The 22,024-nt window shown below is 43.1% G+C and overlaps 1 protein-coding gene across 1 annotated transcript in view; it reads left to right on the plus strand.

Annotated features, from left to right (window-relative positions):
• LOC148370497 (neural cell adhesion molecule L1.1-like) overlaps positions 1-22,024 on the plus strand; it is a 98,614-nt gene that overhangs the window by 10,463 nt on the left and 66,127 nt on the right. Inside the window, exons 2-3 of the mRNA XM_088333022.1 lie at positions 16,766-17,029; positions 17,920-18,031. Coding sequence (XP_088189148.1) covers positions 16,906-17,029; positions 17,920-18,031 — 236 coding nt within the window. The 5' untranslated portion in view covers positions 16,766-16,905. The remainder of the gene's footprint in view (positions 1-16,765; positions 17,030-17,919; positions 18,032-22,024) is intronic.

The following is a 22,024-nucleotide window of genomic DNA, read 5'->3' on the forward strand; positions in this document are numbered from 1 at the left end:
CAATATTAATATGCCACTTAAAATTTGTTTTCCTCCCGCAGATACTTATAAGTGTTGAAGCTCATTTTGACTGCTATTTGTGCAAAAAATGGTTTTAAAACAAGGTCAAGCAAAGTTTTCTGTAAAAATGTCACAAAACACTGCAAACAAGGATACCAACAGATTTACCTTCAGTGCAGACGGCGCTGGGTGAGTAGAAAGAATGTGCTGGCTGTGTGTATGGCAGAGGTGGGTAGTAACAGAGTACATTTACTCCGTTCCCTTTACTTGAGTACGTTTTGGGAAATTTTGTACATCTAGGAGTAAAACCCCTATAGACGCGACCATGTTTAACCAATCAAATGTAGCAGCCTCGTCACGTGTGCATATTCAACGGTAGTAATTTTGTTTACGGATGAAACAGATCGGGGGCAGCACGGTAGCGTAGTTGTTAGCATGTGCGGCACAGTTCTGAGGTCATGAGATTGAACCTTCCTGTGTGGAGTTTGCATGTTCTCATCGTGCTTGGGTCGGTTTCCTTCGGGCACTTTGATTTCCCCCCACATTCCAAAAACATGCATGTCAGGTTAATTGGACGGTCAAAATTGTCCCTAGGTGCGAATGAGCGAGTGAGTTGTGTGTCACTACGTGTCACTGTGTGCTCTGCGACTGGCTGGCAACCAGTTCAGGGTGTCTCCTGCCCACTGCCCAAAGAGAGCATGGGATGGGCTCCGGCACACCCGCGACCCTACTGAGGATAAGCGGTGCAGATAATGAATGAATGAATGAAACGGATCGAAAATGTCGCTTAGCAACAGCGACTATGAAAACACAGAAGAAGAGGAGCACCCCTGGCCTCGAATCAAAAGCATGTTTCCCTTAATAATGGCCAAACACAAGCTACAATATACAATGTCTCCCTTGTTTGCCTAAACCAACGGAGATGTTTGCATTCAAGAATTCAACATCGAAATTGAGGAAAATGTAGCAGTAGGTTTCCTAAATTAAAATTTCAACTTTGCTTTGGTTTTATTTTCTATTTAGTACCTGATTGTTTTATTGTTGCTTAATATTCGGTTTACAGCAAACTTGTGCCCTGAAAGGTGCTATAAAGTTAAATATATTATTATTTTTATCGTCAACAATTCAGCGTTTTCGATTCAACTTTCCTGTTTTAATTTTTTTCACATGAAATAAATAAAAAATACTTGTATTTTATATATATATATATATATATATATATATATATATATATATATATATATATATATATATATATATATATATATATATATATATATATATATATATATGTATGTATATAAAATATGGGCCCACTAGTAATGTTTACCGCAGTATAAAATTAATTTGAACAAAAAAACACAATTACTCCAGATGATAGATAGCAGTAGCTCTTTGGCCAACTTGGCTTTCGGTGAGAACTTTCAGACATGGTGACATTTATTTTGAAAAAGGAAAGTTGATTGTGAGAGCCGCCACTTCCAGGACGAGTGGAAAATGTTGTATTTTTTCACCAGAAAGCCAAACAACTGCATTTATTCTAATTTGCCAAGAGACTGTGGCTGTTTTCAAAGAATAGAACATCAAGAGGCACTGCCAGACGAAACATGCTGACTAAAAAAAGCCAACCAATGCTGAGAAAAGGTGAAGCAAGGAGACCCAGCAAATCAAATAAAAATGCTACAAAGGCGAGCTACGAGGTTGCGGCGCTAATTGCTAAGCACTGCAAACCATTCATGGTGAGTGAATTTATAAAAGACTGTACGAAGAATGCCAGGCTGACTAGTCGGCCCTCACACATTGTCATCTTACTAAATCTGACCCGCTTTCTGAAAGGTTTGGACACCCCTGAGATAAGAGATTATTTAGCAAATTACAGTTGAAACATGGTTGGTTGGTGTGCGACTTGACTATCAACTGTAGTCAGGACTGTGCCCTATTTATACCTCATTAAAAGTCGGTGTCGTATCGGCTTAGCACGTGCTACGATTAGTTTCCCAAATTTCAAAGACGTAACTTAATATTTCAAGTGTAACTCCTGATTCCAAAAAATCCGGCATAAGTCAAGTCAAGTCAAGTCATTTTTATTTGTATAGCCCTTAATCACAATTAGTCTCCAAGGGCTTCACAAGTTATTACATATAAGATTAGGTTACTCGTATGCTATAGAGTAGAAGTGAGTTTTAAGCCTAGATTTAAACATTTCCACCGAGGTTGCAGATCGGATCTCAGGGGGAAGAGCATTCCACAACACCGGTGCCCGGATGGCGAACGCTCTCGAACCAGCGGAACACTTCTTGGCTCTTGGGATCACCAGGAGACCGGCGCTCTCGGAACGAAGGCTTCGGGCCGGGACATAGGGGGAGATCAGATCTGAAAGATATGAGGGGGAAAGTCCTTGTATGATTTTGTATAGTAGTAGGAGAACCTTAAAATCGCATCTTAGGCTAACAGGGAGCCAATGCAGGTTAGCCAAAATTGGGGTGATGTGATCGTACTTTTTTGTCCTTGTTAAAAGCCTCGCTGCAGCATTTTGTACCAGCTGAAGACTCTTGAGTCTGGTCATCGGAAGACCGGAAAGTAGTGCATTACAGTAGTCGAGACGGGAGGTAACAAACGCATGAATTATGATTTCCGCATCCGACTGAGAAAGTATAGGACGCATTTTAGCAATGTTACGGAGATGGAAGAAAGCGGTTCTAGTAATTTTCTTCACATGTGTTTGAAAGGACAGATCAGGGTCGAAAATGACACCTAAATTTTTAAGTGAGTCACTCTGTGTGATGTGGCAATTGTCCAAGTTCACTGCGGTTTTAGAGAATAAGTCACGGGACTTAGAAGGACCAATAACTAACATTTCAGTCTTTTCAGGGTTAAGATGCAGGAAATTGAGTGACATCCACTCTTTTATCTCAGTGAGGCAGGCCTCCAAAGTTCCACAGGTCAGTGTGGCAGATTCCTCCATCGGGAGATAGAGTTGAGTGTCATCTGCGTAGCAATGGAAACTGATATTATACTTACGAATAATATCACCTAGTGGAAGCATATAAATGCTGAAGAGAAGGGGGCCAAGCACTGAACCCTGCGGAACACCACAAGTAACACTAAATGGCTCAGATGTCAATTCGCCATATTTAACGCAGTGTGTCCTATCTGAGAGGTAGGATCTGAACCATAAAAGGACGCTTCCTGAGAGACCAATCCATTTTTCCAACCGTTCTAGCAAGATAATATGGTCCACTGTGTCAAATGCAGCACTAAGGTCCAGCAGCAGCAAAAGTGATGATGTGCCCGAGTCCATTGCCCGTAGGAGATCATTGGTTACCTTAATCAGAGCTGTCTCAGTAGAGTGGTTAGCCCTGAATCCTGATTGCATTGATTCAAAGAGATTGTTTTCGGACATGAAATCATTCAGCTGCTGTGCCACTACTTTTTCAAGTATTTTAGAAAGAAACGGTAGGTTTGACACAGGTCTATAATTACATAAGTTTTCTGGATCTAGGTTGGGTCGTTTCAGTGTGGGTTTAATGACAGCGGACTTAAAAGCAGCTGGAACTACACCTGAGGTGAGTGATATGTTTAAAATATTTAGAACTGAAGGTGCAAGAACGCCAAAGAGACCTTTGATAAGTGAACCTGGAAGTGGGTCGAACTGGCAAGTCGTCGGTTTGGCCGTATTCACCATCTGTTTAAGATTTTCGAGTGACAGTTCACCAAAACGGGACAAAATACCTAGACAGCCACCATGTCGTGCATCTAGAGATTTGAGTGCCTTAGTATGTGTTGAATTAATACTGTCTTTAGCAATTTCTTCCTGTATGCTTGGATCTTCTTAGTAAAGAAGACCATTATGTCGTGGGCAGAATGGGTGGAGCTATCTGGGATAGTCTGTTGCCTTGTTAGCGATGCTACAGTGTCGAAAAGGACCTTGGGATTGTTCTTTTGTGACGCAATCACTTTCGAAAGGTAGGCTGATTTTGCAGAGGCCAGGGCCGCTTTATACTTCAACAAACTATCACACCATATTCTTTCATATTTGCTTCTGTTACTCTGCAGTACTTCATCTCGGGGGTGAATAAAGCAAATCAATACATTAGGCCTAAGTCAATATTTTCATTATAAATCGTTCATGGCTAAATGTCTAAAATCAATTTCCAGTGTTTTGGTCAGCCTTAAGAGCATGTATGGTCGCCACGACAACAGCACACCTGACAATTTGGGTCACATGTCACGTGTGCTTGATACCTTCATGTATGCCTGGTGTGGGCGTCCCTCAGGGCTCCAGCTGCCGCCACTGTAAGCTCCCCACCACCCACTTAACCTCCCTTGGCTCAGTCTATTAGACCTCCTCGTCCACCCTGTTATTGTTAATGCAGCCACGCAGTTGCTAATGGCGGACTTCTGCAAGGCTTCATTTGTCATGCTGAGACAAGCCAAAGAGGGGTGGGGTGTTGTGTGAGTGAGATGGATGTAAATCTTCTTGTAAATTGAGTTCAAAACTGTGTGAATACTAAGTGGAGATAGAGACAATCAAGACAAAATTATTAAATCAAATAAAAAATAGGTGCCCTCATCATGTTTTTTTTTTAAATTATTTTTACCTTTTATTGCTATTTATTGTTTTGTAATATGCAGCGTTTGTACTTACTGTTTAATTGCTACCAATAAAAAAGACGATTTTTTATCGTTGCAATTAATCTGTTCCATAACCACCAGCATTAAGTGAATTTACGCAAAATATGACATCTATACAGTAATCCTTCATTTTTCGTGGGATTGCGTCCTAAAATAACAATAATCAAAACCCTCAAAGTAAAAATATTTATTTATTTCTCAAATAATGTATTGTGCATTAAAGTAAAAGAACAAACTATATTTAAAGGCTCAATCATTTGTTTAACAAATAAAAGTACTGTGCTTTATGAATATTTTGTATGAACATGACCTACTTCGGCTTCAACAAACTTTAGACAGTCGTGACCAATTCAGATGTGGATTGACACATTGGTCAACCAATGAATTTCCCAACATAAATGTACAGTGCATCCGGAAAGTATTCACAGAGCTTCACTTTTTCCACATTTTGTTATGTTACAGCCTCATTCCAAATTGTATTAATTTAATCTCTTATCTCAAAATTCCACACAAAATACTCCATTATGACAATCTGAAAAAGTTTTTTTTTTTTACTTTTTTTTAAATTTATTAAAAATAGAAAACTAAGAAATCACATTTACATAAGTATTCACAGCCTTTGCTTAATACTTTGTTGATCCACCTTCGGCAGCAAGTACAGGCTCAAATCTTTTTGAATATGATCCCACAAGTTTAGCACACCTATCTTTAGGCAGTTTTGCCCATTCTTCTTTGCAATAAGTCTCAAGCTCAATCAGGTTGGATGGGAGACGTTTGTGCACAGCCATTTTCAGATCTCTCCAGAGATGTTTGATCGAATTCAAGTCTGGACTCTGGCTGGGCCACTCCAGGAAATTCACGGAGTGGTTCTGAAGCCAATCTTTTAAGATCTTGGCTGTGTGCTTTGGGTTGTTGTCCTGCTGAAAAATGAACCTTCGCCCCAGCCTGAGATCAAGAGCGCTCTGGAGCAGGTTTTCATCCAGGATATCTCTATATATTGCTGCATTCATTTTTCCTTCTATCCTGACTAGTCTGCCAGTTCCACTTTCTGAAAAACATCCCCACAGCATGATGCTGCCACCACCATGCTTCACTGTAGGGATGGTATTGGCCTGGCAAATTGCTAAATCATAGTGGCGCTTGCAGTGATTATTTCAGTTTGGGACAAAACTTCAGTCTTACCTTTCAAAAGAGACCAAAACCATCCATATTCTTCATAAAGTCCAAGAACAGCATTCACTTTGTTTACGTCTTGGATTGGGATTTTAGGAAATTGTACTGGTGTTTAAAGGCTTAAGATGTAGCGATTTAAAAAAAAATCATATCATTAGAGCCTTTAAACCTTGGGATTGTAAATATATATATATATATATATATATATATATATATATATATATATATATATATATATATATATATATATATATATATATGTATATATATATATATATATACATATACATTTATAAATATGATGTATATATTGAATATATGTCATATTTAGCATGATGAAAACACTCAATTGAGGAGAGGCCATCAGGCAGACCTGCTTATCTCAGAGGTCTTTATTAAAATGGTCCTCCGCTTCATATCTATGAAGTCTAACCAATAGGCATAATTATGTTGCTGTTGCTTGTGTTTGCATTTAGACTTTTCTTTCATGTTATACATTGCCTTTACTGTCTTGTTCCGTGTCTTGGTCGTTTCAGTGTAATTTTAATCTTAAATGTCTTAAAAAGATGTCATAAACTGTCCTTTCAAGTAACAAGTGCACTTTTATACACACATATATATATATATATATATATATATATATATATATATATATATATATATATATATATATATATATATATATATATATATATATATATATATATATATATATATATGTACAGAGAGAGAGGGGGGGGAGACAGAGAGCACAAGAGAGAGAGAGATAAAATGAAAAAAGGATAGAGAAAGAAATACATAAAAGAAAGAGAAAGAAAACCATAGCAAAAAAAGAGAAAGAAACGAAGAGAGAGAGAAAAAGTGAGAAAAAAGAGCGAAAAAAGAGAAAGACAAAAAGAGAGAGAGAAAAAGAGAAAGAGAAAGAGAGAGAAAAAAAGAGAGACAGAAAGTGAGAAAAAAGAGAGAGTGTGAGAAGATGGTAGAAGAAAGAGAGACAGAGAGAAAGAGAGAGAGAAAAAAAAGCAGTGTAGAGGAAAAAAGAAAGAGCTAGAGAAAGAAAGAAAGGAGAGAGGGAAAAAAATACAGTCCCAGTTGCTTTGCGTGAATTGCGACATCAAGTGGACATATTTAAAACTGCAGCTCATTCTTATTTTGTGCTTCTTGCGTCAATGTCTCTCGGGCGGATCGGGACCGCGGTCCGCTTGTGTAATACCTGCCATTTAACACGTTATCGCCTTTGAGTTTGTGTATGAGGGTTTGTGTAGGAGTAACTCCGCCCCGGCCCCACCTCCGCCCCCCTAATCTCTCGCCACACGTCTGATTCTTCCCTGCAGGTCGGAATTTATCAATGAGGTAATTTCTCGCTCTGTCAGGCAGCATTCGTCCGCCTGCACCCCTATTTTACTCCACCACAATGTCACAAATACATACACACACGTTCACATCTGTTCACAGGCAAACTCAAAGAAAGACAACCCCCTTCTCGACCTCTCCTACCCGATTAGCCTGTCCCACCTGCACCCACCCCGCTTTCTGTCCTCGGGCTTTCATAGCCCCAGCCCCTCTGCTTCTGGGGGACGTCCCTGGGCACAGGGGTCGAGGGGCCAGGCCTCAGTTTGTATTTAATATTAGCCAGGGTGGCCCGGGTCTGGGGGGCTTCCATGGTTTCCCCGAGAAAGGCTTGTCTACATGAAGAAGAAACTGTGATGACACAATTATTTGGGAGACCAAAAAAGCTTCTCTTGTCCGTCATTTATTGCATTTATTTAAACTGATGCAAAAAATTATGATGAGTAATATTCTTTTTAATTATGCTGCCATTACGGCAACAGTTTTTCTTTAATGACTAGGCAACTGTGTTTAAAAAGCAGTTAAGGTGTTCAAAATGTGTAAATATATATATATATATATATATATATATATATATATATATATATATAAACCCACGCAAGCACGGCACAGTTCATGTCATGGGAACCTGTCATGGGTTCAAATCCAGCTCCAGACTTCCTGTGCGGAGTTTGTATGTTCTCCCCGTGCTTGCGTGGGTTTCCTCCGGGCACTCCGGTTTCCTCCCACATTCCAAAAACATGCATTTCAGGTGAATTGGCCGGTCTAAATGGTCCCTAGGTGTGAATGAGCGAATGAGTTGTCTGTCCCTGTGTGCCCTGCGATTGGCTGGCAACCAGTTCAGGGTGTCCCCTGCCCACTGCCCTGAGATGGCTGGGATGGGCTCTAGCCCCTCCGCGACCCTAATGAGGATAAGCGGTACGGCTAATGAGATGAGATGAGATATATACATATGGGGGGTTTGCTCACCTAATGACTAAAATGGCTGCGCCCTGTTTGGCTGCGGCTGCATCGGCTCGCTACAGTTTAACTGTACGGGTCAGGTGTATCGACATTTCGTTCTGTGTACATTGTTACAAAGAATGACAATATAAGTAAATTATTATTTTTATATATATATATATATATATATATATATATATATATATATATATATATATATATATATATATATACATTTGTTTGTGTGTGTGTGTGTGTGTGTGTGTATATTATATCAAGTTATTACATAATAACAAAAGTAATATTATAGGTATTGGGGAAATATTAGATAGTATAATAAAAGAAAAGAATGTCAGTAATGCATGTCCGAAGTATTTTATTGATAAGAGCGGTGAAAATGATCATTTGTATCAGAATTTCAATAGTTTTTTTGTGAATGTTGGACCCATAGCTCGATGCAAATATCCCAGAGTGCAGTAGTACAGGTATGGTCACACAGCCTTTCACGGGCGTATCGAGGCTGAATCACGGCCAGAAATTTCTGCCCATGAAGCAGACGCTGTTGGACGCTTTGATATTGTGATACAGACGAGATACAGCCGTGCTTTACACGCGGTAAGAAATTCACACGCGGTTGGCCGCGCAAAAAAGTTTTGCGCTGCTCAAAACTTTAGACCACGGGTAACCATGGGCGGCACACGTGGTACACACGAGGTAAAGACGCGGTACGAACGTGCTAGGACATGCTACGGCCGCGGCCAAGACGTGGTTACACGCGGGTAGGACGCGAAATTTTAGCGGGTAATCGCGGGTGGAGCACGGTCATAGCACGTTTGTTCTGCGCCTGTATCGCGGTGTTATCACGTGCATTAGCGTGTGTACCGCGTGTAAGCACGGTCAAACGCGATGCAGCCGCGGTTACCCGCGATAAGGATGCGGAACAGTCGCCAGCGTCTGTTTCGCGGGCATACCACGGGTAAACAGCGGGTTTAGCCAATTTTGCACATTTTCCACCGCGTTTGCTTCACGGGCAGAAATTTCTGGCCGTGATTCAGCCTCGATACGCCCGTGAAAGGCTGTGTGACCGGGCCTTTAAGCAATTTAAGTCACTGATGTTTTTGTCCGGGGGTCATGGAATCAGAGATCTTAGATGTGGTAAACAACTGTAAAAATAAAACATCTATGGATTGTTTTGACATCAAAATGGGACTAGTTAAGCATATTATACATAGCATTGTATATGTATGTATATATATATATATATATATATATATATATATATATATATATATATATATGTAACGGGTGTGATAATAACTTTTATTTTATTGAAATTCCTGCTAAAATATGTGTATAGTTTTTGGTAAATGTCCTGCAATGCTGAGTCCAACAGTGCCATCTGCTGGTATGGGGTGGGGTTTGGTTTTGGCTTCTAACATGTGACCAGGAGGTGGGGTTTGTTGTCAGTTTTACCAGAGTACTACAAAGAGATCAAAGAGATCTGACCCAGCAGAAAAAGCTAATGTTGTGACTCATCCATTTGCAGAAACTGTAATAATAAAAACCTCATCATCCAGTCCAGCGTGAATGTGGATCTTTGGTGGGACACGTACACCGCGGTTACATATATATATAAATATATATATACACAAATTAGAAGCATTCTTTACTGCAAGCAGAATAAGAACAAATAGCTAAATGCATAATAAACATTAAATGATTTCTTTATAACTCAGAATCTCACAAAGGCATAGCTAAGAAAACCCACAAAGGTGAAATGTAGTCACCTTTGAACACATAGCACAAGAACATCTAAACCCCCTATCTCCACCCGCCTTTTTCAAATATTTTGATGAAATATTAACCGGTATTATTTCATTAAAACAGTCTTTAATCTAAACAGTCATTTCAAGCTGTCTTTCAGTCTCAAATGGATGAACATGAAAAGCTTATCTAGTTTCAAAATAAAACAACCCAAAACAGGCATAAAGTGTGTACATTTTTGGACACGCTCATTAACATCACAAAAGACTCAGTGTGATGAAATGGAGTCTGACCTGCCAGCCTGCTTTTTTTCACTCACTGATTTACTGGTTGTAAAAATGTAAATTACCAATGACTTCTTTATCTTTTGAATATTCATTGATTTTCCACCAACCTCCCAGCACGCTGTGGCTTTATTAAATGTGTGCAGTGTGTAAGCACAAACTAATCCACAATGCTAATTTTTGGAAAAGGATCCCCATATTTAACATGTCAAGGATTTTTCTCCCTTTGTACTGTCTTATTCATGAATCATGCCTGGCTTTTCTTCTAGCTTGGGGGAAAGGCTTGGGCAGAGGTAAGCATCCCAAAATGTTGAATGAGCAATAAAAAAAAAAAAACCTTTTTTTCTGGCGCCACAAAACATAAAATCATTTTGTGAGCTTTATAATGAATGCAACACATCCTGTATGTATCTATGTTAGCTATATTAGCCTACTATAAAAATGAGTAATGCAGTGCATCCTGTAGAGAATGATGCACCATGTGACTAATCTGTTATAGAGTACCACCTCAAGCTTAACTTCATTACAATACAAATGGCCTACAGTATGTTTTATTGCTTTGATGACAGCAATGAAATTCAATAAAGAAACAATTTTTTTGGAACGTGCATAATGTGTCACGGTTGCCCATTGCCCTCACTTGGTCCCGTCTGTTTGGCGCCAGCTGCGGCTCGTTGCCTGATTAGCTTCCCTCCTATTTAAACTCAGTGCTTTCATTCACTCCTTGTCAGTCCGTCAACAAAACCTCTGCAAGACTTGTGTTTTGACTCTGTCCGTTATCCTGCTCGTGCATCCAGTATCCGGTATCGATCTCGCCTGTCTCGTCCTGTCCGGTATCTTGCTCCAGTGTCAGGTATCGATCCCGCCTGTCTCTTCCTGTCCAGAATCTTGCTCCCGTCTCCAGTATCCGGTATCGATCCCGCCTGTCTCTTCCTGTCCGGTATCTTGCTCCAGACTTCGGTATCTGGTATCGATCCCGTCTGTCCCGTCCGGTATCTACCCCTGTGTCCTGTATCCATCCCACCTGTTCTGTCCGGCCTCTATCTTGTCTGCCTCTATCTCACTTCTTCCGCCAAGCGATCACCGCATCCTTGGCGTTTATTTTCACGCGCATGACTGTCCCATTCCTGTAAAATAAAGCTTGTGTGAAAACGTTACACGTCTGGGTCCGCCGTCTGTTCGGGTCTGACATAATGTGTCATGTTTGTTCTCCTACAGAAACCACCCATCCATCCATTATCTGCACCGCTTATCCTCAGTAGGGTCGCTGGGGTGTTAGAGCCCATCCTAGCTATCTTCGGGCAGTGGGCAGGGGACACCGTGAACTGGTTGCCAGCCAGTCGCAGGGCACACATAGACAGACAACTCACTCTCTCGTTCAGACCTAGGGACAATTTAGACTGGCCAAATAACCTAAAATGAATATTTTTGGAATGTGGGAGAAAACCGGAGCGCCCGGAGAAAACCGACACAGGCACAGGGAGAACATGCACACTCCACACGGGGAAACTGCGATAACTTGTCTTGAACCTTTTTCCTCCGCACCATGCGGCTGTGCGCTAACCAACCATCTGCCGTGCCCTACACAAACCATATTCAAAGAAAGCGGTATTTCCCCCCCAATATTATGCAATTTGTATGCATTTTTAAAAAATCGCCAGGGAGCCACTCGGCTGCACTAAAGAACCACCTGAGCTGCGTGTTGCCTACCCTGGACCGTGTTCTAATAGTAAAATGTAAAAGTTTCCATTGCAGCCTATAAACCTTTTTGGAAGCTCATATTAAAATAGGAATTTTTAACGTTGGGGATCACCTCTATTTGACTGGATTGCCATGAATGGACCCTGAGGCCACTTTGAAGCGCCTCCATGCTATTTATAGCAAAGTGCAGAAAGGATTTCTCCTAAAAGGGATTTGCATGTTTAGAGACCCTTCTGCACTTGTCAAGTTGAGGAAATTGAGGCAGAACCATTTCTAAAACAAACAAGAGCAGTGCATTCAGATCGGTAGGGATTTGCAGGTTTAAGTACACCCTGTGATGACATTAATCATTCGGGAGTTTGGGAAGGAAAGATAATTTTCATATAAAAACTTATGGTATATACCTCTGGCTAATGCATTGAGGACTCCTGGTACCCTGAGTGAAAACATTGAAATAACCAAACAGTATGTATTCAGTACTTGTGTAACATGCTTATATATGATTGAATCTAAACCAGGGGTCTCCAACGTGGTATCCACGGGCACCATGGTGCCCCCTAAAGACAGTTGAGGTGCCTGCGGACCTGTTCTCAAAATAGCTCACAGCTGGGTAATTATGATTTTCTAGTAAAATTGTTTTTTATTGGCTGACTGAGTCTATTTAATCCCATTTATAATAATTAAACCTGTAATAACATAGTCATAACATGGTCATAACATAATCAGAACATAATAAATTGTTAATTTAGAAAATTCAAAAATATAAATCGCTGTGCTTGGGCTTCATGGATAGAAAAAAAAATTAAGCTTTGATTATAATTTTTAAGCAATTAATTATATTTTTTGCTGGTGGTCAAGCTAAATTTTCTTTCTGGGTATTTAGTTGGCTTTTTTTAACTATTTTAGATAGCTATCTAGCTCCTTTTAGTTTATAACCTATTTACTCTTTTAGCTAACTATCAAGCTTCTTTTTAGCTATTTAGCAAGCCTGTCTAGCTTAGTTGTGATTTAGAAAATTAATCGCAAACTCTGTGCCCCTTGCACTAATTAGTCACCCAAAGTTGCGTGATGCTTGAAAGAGGTTATTATATAAATCCTGATTTGTGTGCGTGTGTGTTTGTGTGTGGCTTCCAGGCTCTGAAACGGATGAACCATAGTACTTTAGGCCTCTGGGGCTGTCTTAAGCAAGGTTTTGTGTCAAGGCGCCACCAATAAAGACCAGCAAAATCAAAGAGCAATGTTTACAGAAACTGAGCATAGCATATGCAGAGCTAGCTTTTGACCCATACGGTCTTCCTTCTGACATATTCACAGATCTATCAAGATATTCCAGTCTGCCTGACTTCAGTCCTTATAAACTGTACCACTATATTGAAAATGGATTATTCCCATGCACTGGCGCTGATCTAAATGCTTATAAAAGTCTGGATGCCCATAAGTTCTTTGTAGCTGGTACGCGTTACTGGGCTTCAGTGTGGCCAGAAATTCTAAACGGGGGTGAAATATCACCCTACTAAAACATCTTTGGATCTAGTTTTGGGGGAATGTAATGAAACAGTAATATAATACACATAACAGAAGATTTATGTTTTGAATCGCTGGTTGATCACAATAGAAGCAGCTCCTATACATAGAAAGAAATGGCATTGGTAAGACACTGTCTTGTCCTGCACGGTTGTCATGGCGCCCAGCTGGCCCCGCCCCATGTCACCGGCTGAGACGCATTTGACTGATTGCTCTTGGAGTACTTAAGCGCTCCTTTTGGAACTGCCCGCTGCCAGATCATTGTTTAACCCTCATTGAAACCCTGTTCATGCTCGTTTGATCTGAGTAATGCCTAGTTTCTAATTTTGATTGCCTTTGAACCTGTTTTGTTTTGTTTTTGATCTGTTTGTGTGTTGGACAACTTTTCTTTCGGATTCAGATTCAGATACAGATATACTTTATTGTCATTCGTGTATACGTGTATACAGAACGAAATGTCGATACATCTGACCCGCACAGTTTCCTTGAGCGTCAGCTGGGATAGATAAGATTAACCATGTCTTCATCAGAATTTTAGCGCAGCGGTTCGTCATCTCGCGGTTCGATGTTACTTCCAGTTGTAAATGGTCCAGTTTATTGTCCAGAGAGCGAACGTTGGAGAGGAAAACGGATGGGAGAGGCGTTTTGAAGTGTTTAGCCTTTAGCCTAGCGGTTAGCCCGGCCCGACAACCTCGCTTCCTCCTCCGGTCACACCGCTCTCTTGCCACTCTGCTTCGCTGCGTTGTAGGCCGCTGGGTCTTGTTGACGTAGCAGTCCATGGCTAAATAAACACTCCCGAGTGGTCGTAGCACCGAGCGCTTGATGTCTGGATGATCGCATATTCAGCAAAAAAACTGCGATCGTATATTAATCTTCAGTTTGAGTTGACTGTGCGCCTTCAAAACTGAGTCGAAGACTGGGTTTTATGGCCAAAGTGTAAAAAACTGTAGCGAGCCGATGTAGCCGCAGCCGAACAGGGGCGCCGCCATCTTATTTTTTTTTTTTTTATTATTTTTTTTTTAAATAATTTTAATTATTATAATAATTTTTTTATTTCCTAATTAAAGTGACAGATCGTCTACACATATGAGTTCAGACTTCCTGCTTCCCGGTCCGTTTCGTGACAGAATGATCTGGCCAAACGATGTGAACTCAGCGAACGATCCCAACACAATTTGGGGAAAGCTGGAGGACGCCGTTTGGTGATCACCCAGTGAGGTTGCCGCCCTTCAGTTGCAGGCCGAGCAAGCTCAATGCATGCAACGCCAGATGGAGCAATTAGCTCAGTGGACTGAGTCCCTGTCGCGTCTGCTGAATGAGCTCCTATTGGCAACGGTCCCACCTTCCGCGGCTCCTTCTCTGGCCGCGACGTCACCTTCCTTTCCCACTCGAACCACGGCCCCGCCCGTCGTGTCCATTGCTGTGCCTCGAATGGGGTTCCCGGGAGGATTTGGCGAGCTGACCGTGGTTCCTGTCGGCCTCAACGCCGCGCCTATCGGCCGACCTTCCATACCCATCTGTCAGTCTGACTCCCCTGCTTGCCTGTTTGACTCTCCTGCTTGCCTGTCTGACTCCCCTGCTTGCCTGTCTGACTCCCCTGCTTGCCTGTCTGACCCCACTGCTTGCCTGTCTAACTCCTCCACTTGCCTGTCTGACTCCCCTGCTTGCCTGTCTGACTCCTCCGCTTGCCTGTCTGACTCCTCTGCTTGCCTGTCTGACTCCCCTGCTTGCCTGTCTGACTCCCCTGCTTGCCTGTCTGACCTCCCTGCTTGTCTGTCTGACTCCCCTGCTCTCCAGTCCGACTCCCCTGCTCGCCAGTCCGACTCCGCCGGTCGCCAGTCCGACTCCGACGATCGCCAGTCCAACTCCGCCTATCGCCAGTCCGACTCCGCCGATCGCCAGTCCGACACCGCCGATCACCAGTCCGACACCGGCGATCGCCAGTCCGACTCCGCCGATCGCCAGTCCGACACCGCCGACCGCCAGTCCGACACCGCCGACTGGCAGTCCGACACCGGCGATCGCCAGTCCGACTCCGCCGATCGCCAGTCCGACTCCGCCGATCGCCAGTCCGACTCGTCAGGTCACCGCTCAGATTCGTCCGCCTTCCGTCCCTGCATCTCCCCGTTCATGCGTTTTTGGAAGAGGGAGTGGGGTTGCCCTCATCGGGAGCGTCGACCCATTCTGGGGGGCAAGGTAATTGTTTCCTTTTGGGACCTCAGGAGCTGTCCCTTGAAGGGGGGGGGGGGGGGGGGTCTGTCATGTCCTGCACGGTTGTCATGGCGCCCAGCTGGCCCCGCCCCTTGACACCGGCTGAGACGCATTGGACTGATTGCTCTTGGAGTACTTAAGGGCTCCTTTTGGAACTGCCCGCTGCCAGATCATTGTTTAACCCTCGTTGGAAACCTGTTCATGCCCGTTTGATCTGAGTAATGCCTAGTTTGTAATTTTGATTGCCTTTGAACCTGTTTTGTTTTGTTTTTGGTCCGTTTGTGTGTTGGACAACTTTTCTTTCCTAATTAAAGTGACAGATCGTCTACGCATATGAGTTCCGACTTCCTGCTTCCCGGTCCGTTTCGTGACAGACACTAATGTTTGCTAGTTAGCCCTAGCTAACTTATTATATTGAGTGTCTTTGACGTGACTCGTACCTACTAATAATAAAATTGCTCAGAAATACATCAAACGTACCTTGTAAAAAATTTTGCTGCAAATCCTGGAATACTGGAAGGTTGCCAGTCTTGTGCCTCGGCACAACACCATTCCCTCCTTGTAATTGCAGATAAACATCGCCCCTTCGATCTTCATCAAAAGGTATACGATAAAATTCCAAATTGGGCTTAGAACCTTGCTGGTTCACACAGTGGTGGATATATTATTTCGTCATGGTCATATGTCTTTCTTTCAACTCAAATGATCATTCAAGAGCTGTCCAAAAGAGTGCTTCTTGACATCTGTCATGGCTCGCCCTATGGCGGGGCAGGTAACGTGACGTCACGTGAAAACAGTCCATACCATTTGGTTAGAAAATACTTCTGATATTTTGCAAGGTCCAATTGAAGTAAACGAGACACAAACAGAAGCCGTCAGTGACAACTAGACGTCTCAGTGAGTCACATTGCTGAGTTTTTGGCTCAGGATTCATTTGAGCCCATCCACGGCCAAAAAAACCCGAGAGGTTCTGTCAGAAAGGGCATCTGCTGTCAAAACCATGCCAGATAAATTTGCGAGTAAATAATGTGTAGTATGTTGTTTGTTGATAAGGAGCTTACCAATTAGGCAACACCGCAAATGACTCAATTGACATAATCTGATTAAATTCAATTGTTTCTGCCACTTACTTGTCATTTCCTGCCTCCTAAAGCATCTTCTCTTTGTTCTTTGGGTCAAAGAACCCTGCCCCCTTTTTCTTCCTTGTCACAGGTCGAAACCGCTGACGCGCCGCTGTGACGCCCTTACGCTGCCAGGAGGGTCCAGAGCCAACAAGGCGTTTCTGTGTGCTTTGACGAAAGAACCAATGGGACACTGAGTCATGTGTGTGTCAATGGCTCTCCCCTTCCCCTTCCCCTTACTGTCCACCTTTCTCCTTCCCTTGACCGTCCTCTCGCCCTCTGGACTTCCGCTGGCTGGAGGAGCACTTGTCATTCCGCAAGGCTGTGAGTATTGAAACATGGTGCAAAATATTGACGAACCGACTTATGTCCTAAATACGTCACTGTAATAAATGAAGCATGCAATTCAAACTCAATTCATAAGGTAAAAGTACACTGTACATTTCAATCCAACCTCAAAAGATCACATCTTGTTTTTTAAATAAAATAAGCATGTGTTTATCCATCTATCTATCTATCTATCTATCTATCTATCTATTATCTGTACCGCTTATCCTCAGTAGAATCGCAGGGTTGCTGGAGCCCAACGCAGCTATCTTTGGGCACTGGGAAGGGGACACCCTGAACTTGTTGGCAGCCAGTCGCAGGACACATCGAGACAGACAACTTAACTCACTCGCTCATTCACACCTAAGGACAATTTGGACCGGCTTATTACCCTGACATGCATGTTTATGGAATGTGGGAAGATACCGGAGTACCCAGAGGAAACCCACACAAGCACAGGGAGAACATGCAAGCTCCACACAGGAAGGCTGGTAGCTGGATTTGAACCCATGACCTTAGAACTATGCCGCGGACGTGCTGACTACTCAGCTGCTGTCCCCATGAGAACTGTGATAAATGAGAGATAAATGTTATCATACATTTGAAATTACTGCAAAAATGTTCATATTGCAATTGTTTAATTCGGGTCAAGGCACCCTTAATCAGTGACAGTGGCTTTAGTTTAGTTACATTTTTGCCTCTTTGCATTCTTTTCTGGCTTCCGTATGGACAATCAGACAAGGCCAGCAACAGTAAGTGACTTTCTCATTATCATTGTGATTGTGTAGTTAATAATTTATTTTTGAAAAAACAACAACGAAACAACTGGACCGCAGTATGTATTTTTCCTGCATTTTTTGGGTGGTAATTTTTTTGAGTGTCATCAGTTTCACAGCCGCCTGTGCTGTTGGACCCTGCCGAGGCGATGACATCATACACGATCTTTTCTCGTGATGACATCATTCTACCGTGCGAGGCCTCTGGGAACCCCCCACCCACGTATGTACAATTTTGCAGGAAATCTTTCATATTGAATGTGAGAGTGATCCCTCTGTAGTTTGACCTTCTTTGGGTCAGGTCTTACTGTCACTGAAATTACAACACCGTATTTTCCGGACTGTAAATAGCATTGGAATATAACTCCATTTTGGAGGGGAAATTTATTTTATAAAACCAAACACCAACAACATACATGTTATCTTAAAAGGCAGATTACAATAAGAGTGTCATGATTGCCGATTCAGAGCACCTGCGACTGCTTAATTGGCGCCAACAGCCCGGACAGCTGATTGGCTGATGTACTCCTTTTAAACCCTCGACTTCCAAGAGATCCCTGTCAGATCGTTATCCGAACCGTTGCCCCCAGCTCGGTAAGTTCTGTACCTGCCCTGCTTTTCTCTGCCTAAACCTCGTTGCCAACCAGTTTCCGGACCTGACTCTGCCCCGTTCTGCCTGCCTGTTATCCGATCAGTTTTGCCCCGTCACCTGCTTGCCTCCTGTTGCCGACCTTGTTTCCGAACTTGACACCGCCCTTGCTCTCCAGTCCCGGCTAGCGACTTGAAATTCCCGCCTGTCTCCGACCCTCCTCGCTAGACACAGAAGTGCCAATTCCGCATCTCCTGCTCCTCTTGTCTGTCAACCATCAGATCGTGGAAGCAAGCCCTGCTCTCCCTCTTTCTTAATAAAAACTGAGAAAACAAGCGCTATTGGGTCCTGTGTCCGTTTCTGGTCTGTGACAAAGAGAGCAACGGGTTGAATACGTTTGTACGTATACGAACATTACATTATTGCCATGCCTGTTAATTTCAGTAGCGACGTAACAAATTTAGAGTTATTCAGATACCACTAGCATAAAGAACATGCTTATCATTTTTACCCCAAATATCAAAATCCTATGACATTTTCATCCTTGGTGTACCTGTCACGGTACGTCGCTTGTGTCGGACTCATCGTCACCTCCGCTTTCTGCTTTTCACGATTTTCAGCTTGTATTCTGCAGAATAGGATTTTTTTTTCGGTCCCACTTTTGTTTAGTTGTTTTTATAAATTTGTTTTTTTTATCAAATTGAGCAAGTTGAAAATATGTCATTTTGTCACAGAATGGACACAGGACTCAGTTGCATGCGTTTCTCAGATTTTATTGAAAGAGAGTGAGAGTAAGGCTTGCTTGATCCGAGGACTGGCGGAGAGCAGGAGCAAGCAAGGCGGGAGTGACACTTCCGTGTCTGAAGAAGACAGGCGGGAATGGCTAGTCGTTTGACCAGGGCTGGAGATGTCAAGTTCGTAGCAGAGGTCGTAGGCAGGCGGCAGGCAGAACAGGCATAGTCAGGATCAGAAACGGGTCGAAAACGGGAATCAGGCAGGAAACATGTTTTAACAGGGACGGAGTCAGACGGGAACGCGCACTGAGTGAAATACAACAGCTCGCAACGGTCTGCGGGGGTAACAGGGAGCCGGGGGTTTAAAAAATGGCAAGGGGCCAATCAGCGACCAAGGCTGTTGGTCCCACCGGGTCAGCCGCAGGTGCCCCGAATCAGTAATCATGACACGTTTATGTTCAACTTGTTCAAAAGTGATTTCTATACAAGGTGTAAATTCTCTGTGCTGTACTGTTCTATTAAATTCCACAAAAAAATTTGATATGGAGTCATTTAATGACGTATGAATGTATGCTCATTCAGGTCAAAGGGACAAGGTTGAAATGATCAACACAGGCCTAGAGCGCCCTCCTGTCGTTCAGTGCAAAAATAACATGTGAAACTGTCATGGTTGCCATGGCGCCCACTTGGCCGTGCCCGTGTGTGTCACGGTTGCCGTGGTGCCCAATTGGCCCTGCCCGTGTGTGTCACGGTTGCCATGGTGCCCAATTGGCCCCGCCCATGATGTGCCAGCTGCAGTTCGTTTAGCGATTGACTTTCTGTGTATAAAATGCTCAGCGCTCTCTTGCTTCAGTGTCAGCCCGTCAACGAACTTCTGCCCCACAAGACGCGGGTTCTGTCCTGTTTTTCTGTGATTCGCGTTTATTTTTGTACTGTTTAATTTCGGGTTCCAGTTTTGTTTTCCGTCTATTCTTGTCCTGTTGGTTAGTTTCTCCAGTTTTGGTTCCCGTCTAGTTTCTCCGGTTTATTTTCTCTACCCTGATCCGTTATCGATCTCGTGGGTCTCTGGCGTCCTGTCCTTCCGTGCCAGACAGGCTTCCTAACGTGCATGACTCCCCATTTCCCATAAAATAAAGAGCTTGTGTGAGAACGTCACGCTATTGGGTCCTGTATCTCGTCTGGTTCTGACAGAAACGATATATGTGTATTAATGTGCCAATGATTTAGGGTTAGGGGTTAGGGTTAGGGTAAGAGTTAGGGTTTGGAGTTAGGGTTAGTCTCACCGGAGTATCAGTTGCACTGCCAGACAAACTATGAAAAAAACTGAACTATTGACCATTTGCACACTCTGTCATGGTTGCCATGGCGCCCAATTGGTCCCCGTCGTGTGGCGCCAGGTTCTGTCACAGTTGCCACGGCTCCCAATTGGCCCCGCCCATTGACACCAGCTGAAACGCGTTAACAGATTGCTGCCTGACTATTTAAACGCGGTCTTGTCAGTCGCCTGGTGTCAGAGCGTCTGCGAAACTCCTGCTAGACTCTGTGTGATATGCCAAGTCCTGTGAATCTCCGTTTTTGCCTGTGTTTATATCCTGTTTTATTTTTGGCCCGATCTGTTTCATTTTGACCACTCCTTAGTTCTGTTTATTATCAACTTCCGCAACCATCGATCCACGGATCGAGTCTGCGCTTATTCTTCCTCTCCCCAATAAACTGTGAGGTTCTCACTCTTGTTTCCTGTCCTTGTTCGTGACACACACGAACCGAGCCACGTGACGACCCCATGACGGAAAACAGTAAACCAGTGGGTCAGGCCAGTAAACAGTAGACAACAAATACACAAAAACTATACTATTCAACATAATTGACAATGACTAGTCAAACCATTATGTCGTATGATGTGGCTCTCCTTGTTGGAAAGCAAAAAGAGCGCTATTAAAAGAAACTGAGGATAGTATTAGCAGGGCTAGCTACTGCCCCATACCATCTTCCTCCTGACATATTGACAGATCTAACCAAATTGTCCAGTCTGCCTCACTTCAGTTCACACGATAAGTACCACTATATTGTAGTATCCCCATAAACCTTTGCTGACCTAGAATCTTAAAAAAGTCTGGATGCTTATAAGTTCTTTGTGTCATGATTACTGATTCGGGGGCACCTGTGGCTGCCCCGTTGGCGCCAACAGCCCTGGTCGCTGATTGGCTCCCTGCCACTTTTTAAACCCCCCGGCTCCCTGTTACCAGCGTCAGACCGTTTGCGAACGTATGCTCCCAGCTAGGCAAGCTAATACCTTCTGCCATTTTCCTGCCCTGTTTTCTCCTGCCTGATACATGTTGCCGACCTCTTTTCTGAACTCGATACCGCCCTTGCTCTCCCGTCCTGGCTAGTGACCAGTATCCCTGCTGCCTACGATTATCCTCGCTCGACACGGAAGTGCCACTTAAGCTAAAACACTAATGTTAGCTCTGTATGCCAATATGTTTAATCGCCCTGGTCATCCTGGATGGGGGATTACCTTTTGTGAGGCCGCTTGTCAAGGTTTCTTTTTTTCCTCACGCTGAGTTTTTGATTTGTATCTTGCCTGCATGTCTGTTTAAGATCAGGGAATTGTGTAATTGTAATCCTGTGCAGTCCTTTGAGACATTTTTGTGATTAAGGGCTATATAAATAAATGTGACTTCACTTGACTTGACAGGGTCTTATCAACTCTCAAATCAACTATAACCGAAAGTTGGTCAAATTGTTTATCATTTTTTTCTTAGGTAGAGTAGCAATAGCTAACTTATTGAGTGTATTTGGTGTGACTCGTTGTGACTTCCACTCCCCTGCAGAATACCAATCCCCCCACCCCCCTCACGCGAAATCACACTCTGTTTTTTTTTCCGTTTTA

This window comes from Urocampus carinirostris, chromosome 3, assembly GCF_059441175.1.
Source record: "Urocampus carinirostris isolate Australia breed hairy pipefish chromosome 3, RoL_Ucar_1.0, whole genome shotgun sequence".
Classification (NCBI taxonomy): Eukaryota; Metazoa; Chordata; class Actinopteri; order Syngnathiformes; family Syngnathidae; genus Urocampus; species Urocampus carinirostris.